The 8,737-nt window shown below is 35.4% G+C and overlaps 1 protein-coding gene across 1 annotated transcript; it reads right to left on the reverse strand.

Annotated features, from left to right (window-relative positions):
• Positions 1-4,636: 4,636 nt before the first annotated feature.
• On the reverse strand, positions 4,637-8,246 carry LOC116140432 (low-temperature-induced cysteine proteinase-like). Its single transcript, XM_031426062.1, has 5 exons — positions 7,656-8,246; positions 6,119-6,351; positions 5,903-6,040; positions 5,286-5,804; positions 4,637-5,121 (listed from the first exon to the last, which is right to left on the reverse strand). Exons 1-5 carry the CDS (start codon positions 8,149-8,151, stop codon positions 4,975-4,977), a joined length of 1,533 nt encoding a protein of 510 aa, XP_031281922.1. The 5' UTR covers positions 8,152-8,246; the 3' UTR covers positions 4,637-4,974.
• Between the last annotated feature and the right edge of the window lie 491 nt (positions 8,247-8,737).

Below are 8,737 nucleotides of genomic sequence, written 5' to 3' on the forward strand. Positions count from 1 at the left end.
TTTTATTTTTTTTTGCCATTTTTCAATCCCATGCATCATTAATCAATCAAGATTTAATGGACGNAAAAAGGAAATAAGAAAGTTGTAATTCTAAATTTCTAATAATTAAATAGAGATTCCAAAGTTTAATGGTAAGGCGATTGAAAGTTTTAGAAAGGAATGGATACTTATTATGATAATAATTGATGAGAGTGGTCACGGACATACAGTCGGGAGAGTTGAGGGTGGTTAAGCCACCCGACTTTAATTTTTTGTCCATTGGTTAGAGTGGACCAACCCACTTTATTTTTTTTGCCATTTTTCAATCTCATCCACCATTAATCAATAAAGATTTAATGGACGGTGATTCTTTCTGGTGAAGAAATTTTGACATAATAATTAAATTTATCAGATAATTGCCTGAGATGGCTAACTTCAAGATCATGGGTTTTTTGTGAAAATAGGCAGTAACTTTTTTTTTTTTTTATATCATAATTAATAATTTTATCTAAATATAAATTTTGAATTATAACTATGATGAGTTGACGACTTTTTTCCACTTAAATAATGGTTTAATGACATTTTCTAACATATAAACTTTTAAAATATTACTTTACTATCCAAATTTATATTCCAGCAGCAAACAAAGAGTAAACTTGTTCTAAATTGTTAAGACTTTTGAAGAGAAGAAGCCGATGAGTCTTCTGATGGTGAAATATTAGATTTTAATGGTTGTGATTGATTGAAATTTGACTTAAGAGGGGTAGTAGTGCAAACCATAATATCTCGATTGTTAGCAATTGGTACGATCAGAAGGAGTAAGGTTTGAGGGGTTTTGGTAAGTCATGATCAGAGAAGAGAATGCTGATAGTATGAAGTCATAACGATGTTGAAATCAGAAACAGAATTTATGTAGTAAAATAGTATTTTAAAAGTCTGTGGATGGATAAACATCATTAAGACATTATTTGGGTGGGCAGAGTTGTTTACTCAACTATCTTTAAACAATCAAACTTATTAAATTACATTTTTACCCTCAGTAATGATTTAAGTCTAAGAATAGTAAGTATTGATTGGAGTCTTTTGGTTACATGATTTAAAACTATTAACCTAACCTCATAATACTCCCATACTGAAATTAACTTTTTTACTGTTTCAAATTCAAACGGTGGAGTTACGATGGATTTAACACATTGAAGTTACGTTTGATGTGCGGGATCTAATTGGATTTGAACTTTCACAGATTGGATCTAAACACAGGTGTGACTCCTGAATGGAATATTTCATATTCAAATAATCTCCTGGAATAAAGTAAAAACCTACCCACCAGAATTTTTGTCCAAATGGTCTCAAACATGTATTTGTCTGGGCATTTTCTTTCAAAACTGCCTTAACTTGCGGAGAGCACCATGTTCTAAACATGCCTGCAGAATTTTTTTTTTTTTTTTTAAAAGTAATTTTGGCGTCCCTAAAGATTGCCTCTCGTGATTCTGATGACTGATGATGGCCTGCCATTCTTCATGTCCCCATGATATTATAAATTATTTAGTTTTTGACTCAAAGATGGGCCATGCCACGAGCCCTGTAATTCACGAAACATGTGTGTTGTCTTTGTGAATGTATTTACTATTTAGATCAAACTGACCATTTAAATTAGTATTTGTACTTGTGAATTTATTAAGATATATCGACCCATTAATTCAAGCAAATCTTTGCCATCATCTTATGGACTTCATGGCTTAATGCCTTCTCATTTCAGCCTTTCTGCGAAAACCTTGACTTTCGGGACTACCCATAGTATCGAGCCTGTTTGTTACACTTTTTTAAAAATGTTATTCTAAAAAAGTGTTTTAAGTTGAGTTGAATTCAATCAAATCGAATTGGATTTGAATATAAAAATATGTTTGGTAAAATATTTGAAAATTGTGTCAGAATTGAATAAAATGTTGAATAATTATTTGAGAAACTTTTTTAAAAAGACTTTTGAGACAAAATAGTTGTTTGGTACATTTTCTGAAAATATTTTGGGGTGCGTTTGGTTTATTATTTTAGATAAGATTTTGGAGATAGTATTGGATAGTTGAATAGGGTGATTATTACGAGGTCAAGTTTAAAAATTTATAAAAAAACCCCTTAAGTTTGCTTATTTAACTAAACACCCTAATATATAAAAAATTTGTAAAATGACAAAAACACCCTTAACCCACCCATAGTGCCAGATTTCAGCCACCACAGCCGGAATCTGGTCAGAATCTGGTGTTACGACGCAGATTAAGTGGATCTGGCCGGACGTGTGTCGATCTGGTCGTCAACGGCCGCAAAAGGCTAGATCTGGCTGTCAACCACAGCCAAAGATATGGCCGTTGTTGTCGGTCAACGACGGCCATTTCTTTGTGATGGCTAGATCGGCGAATTACTAGCCATTTCTGGTCATTTTAGGCCGTTGTGACAGATTTCGGCTACCACTGACGGTAGTTGCTGGAATTTGGCAACTATGGCTGGGTGAGGGTGTTTTTGTTAATTTTTAAATTTTTTTCTGGGGGTATTTAATGAAATTAATAAACTTGAGGGGTCTAAAAGTAATTAAAAAAATATAATAATATTTCCTAAATAATTAAACAAACAAATATTTTGGGAATAAGATTGGGAATATGGATAGAAATATTAAACCAAACAATTATTTTTTAACCTCCTACATTTGTTAATTTAGCTAAACATACCTACAATAAAAGTTCAAAAATTAACTAAAGCACCTCAACCACCTAAGAGAACGGCAGCCGATAGTAGTTGAAACAGCACACAATTGGCTGGATATGGCCAGTCATGCACTGATATGGCCATTTCTTGTTAGATCCATCGCAGATCTAGCAAAAAACAGTCAGATCTATAGCCAGAATTTGACTTGACAACTAGATCTCTAGCCGTTGTTAACGATTAGATCTGATCGGTCGTGCATCGTTCTAGCCACGTCAATCGAAGGTGGCAGATGGTGGTGGTCTTGGATGGATTAATTTTCAGATTAGAAGGAGAGAAAAATGAGAAGGAGAGAAAGAAAAATGTTTTTAGTTGAATAGAACTGGATAATCTGAAAACAAATCCTACCCTCTTTTCATTTTAGACAAAAAAGTCTTATCTGAGTTTGATTAATTTTCAAATTGGATTGACTCAATAAGTAAACAAACACATATTTTTTTTTTTTTTTTTTTTAATTCAAATAAGATAACAGAATAGTATAACAAATATGGACATCATTTTTCATAATTCTTCGTTTGTTCGTAACTCTATATCAATGATTTATAATAAAAAAAAAATGTTGAAATTAAGTGGTATAAATACAATCGAAAGCAAAAGTCATTTTTGATAGAACATCAGAAACTGCTTCATTTGTTATTGCTTTTAAAATCTTACCCCACCGCCATTTGCCCAAGGGACACGCTATGCCAAGAAGAGGCGACCCCTGCCCCACTGTATTCCTTATCACCATCCGCTTGCCACTCACTCACTCACTAGTCACATTCCAACTTTATCCCTGCGCCAACAAAATATCATTTACTGTAGCAAACAATCAAGACCATTTCGATCATCCTTATGTCTGACACTGACTGTTTATTCAATACAAGAATTAACGTGACATATTTATCCCAGCTAAATTTTTTTTTCTTGCTAATTTGACTATGTTAACATTGTCTGTACGTACGGAGAAGGTATGTTTTGATTAGATTATGATTATGCCAAACTTCCAGATGCCGCGCAGGAAAATGTGGATAGATTGGAAGTAGGGACATCTCAAGTCAAATCGATACCGAAGAGGATGTCGACAAGACAGAACTGTACATGCCGAGTTTGGTTCTTTTTGGGCCAAATTGTACGAGGACCCATCTGGGTTTGGTTCTGTCAGGTTTGTATTGTATGTATCCATTGGAGTGGAGTTGAGTTGAGTCTGGGCCCGAAGCCTCTAACCGATTTGATGTAGTGATTGATTTACTGCATCTCAGTACTTGCTTCAAGAGAACAATGGAGTTAAGTTTCCTTAATCATAGAATGTGCATAATTAAGCAGTCATATCTTCAGTTATAATTAACCGCATTGCGAAGTTAAGGATATTGATTGAGCTGACCTACTTGTATGATTTTGGCAACAAAAATGATATAGCTCCATTCATGTTTAAAACCAAAGAAATGATGAGAAATTATGATAGAATGGGAGTCTGCCGAACCACCAGCATCATTTTAGGAGGGCATTATGTGAAGATGGAAATGAAATCTTTGTCATTTTGGGATGGAGTTGTTGGTTTTAGTATATACTCAAGTAACCATATTGTATTTAGCCTTCAATACATTAGGCAGATAAAAACTTTCAGTGTAAAGAATGTTAGAATGAAGACTCAAAAGTGATCATTTTGGCAAGTGATTAATTGATTTGATCAACATTGCTGTATTATGCTACAGTGCTTAATCAGTTTATATAGTGAGGCAAAATGCTGCAGCACATATCTCAATCTAAATAATATTGGAAGTCTTCGAATATTCGTGTCCGGAGTTAATTTTTTCTAACCTCAGCCTTACTTATTAGCAATGAAGCAGATCTTGAAGAATTTAAACGTTCCGGCTACTCCTTTGTCGAGTTAGATATGTTGGTTTTAGGTTAGGAGAAAACAAACTAAAATGCAGAACAGGTCACTTATTGTAAACCCCATAAGTATATTACAGTCTGAAAAACAATGCTGAGATGGCTTGCATTTGAACAATCTTACAAGCCAGGACATCTAAATGAAACATAGTTATACCAAATGGAAATTCCAATAAACAAGCTAAAGAAACAACTCTTTCCCCTTTTATCTTTCCAGTTTCGCCAGCTGCATACGTTTAATTTCCATTAAAACATATGTCCAATGCAGACTCAGAGAATGAATGTCCCTGTGAGGAAAAAAAAATGAAATAGCAAGAGTGACACAACCATCAAACTTCAAAGAGACTAAAAATGTTGTTCACTCATTTAGCGCATTGCAGCGAACTGGTTCCTCTTCCACTGGAGAGGTTCGTATATCTTCCTCTTCTCTGCTTCCTCATATTTAGTCCATGGGAGCTTGTGCTTAGCCATCTTTTTCTTCTTTGCTGCTATTCCCAGGTAATCTCCGGAACTCTGTCCGACAAACATTAGAAATATGGTTACTTATAATGCAAGGAAATGAACAACACTGTAACTGATTTTTCATTTACACCACTGAATTAACTTTTCTTTGATGCCTTAATCTATTAAATACTAGGGTAAAGACTTCTTGTTTTATTTAGGTAGAATTTTCATACCTTGAGGCAGAGCCCTTCTTCCACATCGCAAATAGGATAATCACTGGGGCAGCAGTACTCAGTTCCAGTACAGCACACAGCATTTTCATATGAACAACAGCCATAGATCAGGCAGTAATCAAAGAATTCATATAGGCAACAACATGTCTCATCACTTGGGCAATATGAGAAGTCCCCACATTCACTTGGTGAAGGCGAGGGAGGTGGTGGGGATGGTGGAGGTGGTGGTGGCGGTGGCGGTGATGGTGGTGGCGGTGGTGAAGGAGGTGGCGGTGGTGAAGAGGGAGCTGGTGCAGATGATTCTTTGGTCGGATAAGAGGCCATTGCATTGACCGCACATTCACCATATTCTAAGTCTGTGTTCCTTTTAAGGTAGAAATATCCGTCCATTCCCCAACTTGTTCCCCAAGAATTCTTTACAATCCAATAATCTTCATCATCTTCAGAACCATAACCAACAATCAAAACTGCATGATCAATCTCATCTGGATCGTCTGAGCAGTCACCAGCATAGATACCCTGATCATATCACATAATTTTCAGTCGAGTGGACGTTATTTAGAAATTGTTCAAGGGTAAATAGCTAATAACCTAAATACCATGAGGCAAAAACTTACACTTGTATATAGTTGAAAATCAATAGCAGAGCCATCCATACCAACACTAATTGGTTGCTGAACGGTAGCACACAATAGAGCACTATCTGATTCTGCTACATCTGTGTAACCATCAATAGATACCGCTTTGGTTTCCTCCTGATAATATCAAAACAGCATAAATCAGACAGGGAATTTTTACAGATGAAGGGAATTTAACAGTATTTGGAACCAAACCTTGGTGGTATTGCAAGTACCATCCACACCAGTGTAAGGATAATCAGCTTCTGTATCGATCCCACCATTGCTTATAACCCATTCAAATGCATAATCCATATAGCCTCCTTCACATCCATCGTTGGTGGTATCACAGTCCACAAGTTCTTGTTCTGAAAGGCTAATGAGGTCACTGGTGACTATGGCATTTATTCCTTCAATGGCTCCAGTTGAAGAAAATGCCCAACAACTTCCTGGGAACAAAATTGCATACAGACAGTCAAGAAATTATCAAAGTGATGTTGAAATATGTTGAATCTTATGATTCTATCAAATAAGAGTCGAGGATGAATAAATTCACCCAAAGAGCTGGAATCTCAAGCTTGGTAAAATTTCAATAATGAATTAGAAAGGTTCCATAGGTAAATTTGATTCACTGTCATAACTTCACTTATATCACTACTGATTCTCTATTTCTGCCATGTTGAGGATACAATGGTGGAATATTTTAAAACTGGGATGTTGTGGTTAATTGATTTGAACATTTGATCATAGGGAATGCAAAAAAAAAAAAAAAAGAAAAAAAAAAACGGAAAATCATATCTTTTCAATAATGACCCTTGTCTGCTACAGTAAAAATTCTTTCTTTATTCACCTCTCCATTGAAACATAGGCTATGTAATTAGTGTTGGAGTTGTCGACTACTTCAACAATAACGGGCTACGTAGACGCATTCAAGGGTAAAATCGAGCATATTACCATTTCTCTTTACTAATGTGTGATTTGTGTGTGATTACTGTTTTGATTTTGTATTACTCCATATTGTTTTAATTAACAATCAGTTAAAACTTGTAAGATATTAGTTCTGTTATTCATATGGAAACATAAGTATGCAACTTGATCTTTTCCAATAAATCCGGAACCAGTAAGCTGCATCATCTGTTTTACCTACTCATCATGGCACCATAACAATAGTTTCATCTAATATAACACCAGAGAAGTTTGGGTTTTCCGGAACCTATTTTCTCAAACCTCAATTAGGTTGAAAGCTTATTCTTTGGGTTATTGTTAGTAAATTGTATATAGAAAGCTGAACATCTAAGTTCTAACTATACCATACCTAACAGTCAACTGAAAGACTTTTTGTATCTTTACCATTTCATACACTGTATTGCAGGAAAAAGAAATCTGACAGTAAATAAAGAATAGAATAATCTGAAAGTCAATGAATGATGGAGCAATGCTGCCAATGTGTTGTCCACACTCCACTCCTAATTTTGAACCTAACAGCCAATGAGATGTGGAGCTTGGACGCCCTTTCATATGCCTGATCAGACACATAGTATTTACTGAACTGGGAGCCTTTATGGACTGAAATATGTCACACCAAACTCAACAAACCACACTATGTAGAGGATTAAATACTTCAATCCACAACAGAAACCTCAGATTAAAATGGGATAAGGCTTGACTTGTAAATTTTAGTTCTTTTGACTTAGAATGAACAAGGAATAATATCATGGATTAAATTGTAAGTTAAAATGGGATAAAAACGTACCACAGTCGCCTTGGTTCTTAACAGGAGTCACAACTCCCCTCTTCCTCCAATCCAAGCTTGATGGTGCATCACATGATTCCACCTTCTTATTCATACGACTCTTCACATTGCCAAACGCTTTTCCTACAGGCTTTTTAATCTTCCTCAAATATTTTTCTCTGAACTCCTCGTTGCTCAAATCCGCAAACTTGTTCAACCCCACAGCATGTCCCTTACCTGATTTTTTCTTTGCATTCTTTTCAATAACATACTTCAAGTTATTCTTAAAATTCTTGAATCTTTTCTCTGCCTCTTCTGCGTGCTTGTACACTTTCCGATGCTTCGCTTTCCATCGTTGAAACAACTCGATGACTCTTTCTTCCGAAACAAGCTCATCAAAATCGCGTCCAACAATGGAGTACTCACTAGGGAGATTGGAACTGGAACTAGAAGAGAGGCAACATAGTGTAGCAAAGATAAAGAAAAGAAGAGCACATTGAAGTTTTTGGGAACCCATTTTTTCAACTGGGTTACCGATAATGTTGATCTATTATCTACATTGTGAATTGTATATAAGGAAGAGACTATCAGCTTTCAAGGCCTACCAGTCAGCTGAAGATTGAAGAACACCAATACTTCCTGCTTCCGCCAATTGATATTTAATTTTGCTGTCCAAAAATTTGTGTCCCAAAGAGACCAAAATAACAGTTGGAAGTGACAGAATAATTGGCTGGATGCAGGGCAAATTGGTAGTTGCAATTACCAACTCTGAATATTAAGAGTATGATAAAGACTTATTGGGGTGGCAGATTAATAGTATTATTTCAGTATTTCTTGTTAGCAACAAATTAATTTGGTGTTTGGTCTGTGTCCACCATTCAGACCGTTTGACTTAAGGGTAGATATTCACATATCTAACAGTCAAACAGCCAACAAAAAATAATAAATGTCGTATAGAGACAAGGTACAATTTCATAATTTTTCCATAGGATGAGAGGTTGGTTTGAATTAGATAAGAATAACAGGGCATATTACTACAATAAAGATGTGCGATCTGCAAACCATGTGGTGAACAATTCTACACAACACCTCCAACCAAATAA

The sequence above is a fragment of the Pistacia vera genome, unplaced genomic scaffold (assembly GCF_008641045.1).
Source record: "Pistacia vera cultivar Batoury unplaced genomic scaffold, PisVer_v2 Contig372, whole genome shotgun sequence".
In the NCBI taxonomy this organism is placed as follows: Eukaryota; Viridiplantae; Streptophyta; class Magnoliopsida; order Sapindales; family Anacardiaceae; genus Pistacia; species Pistacia vera.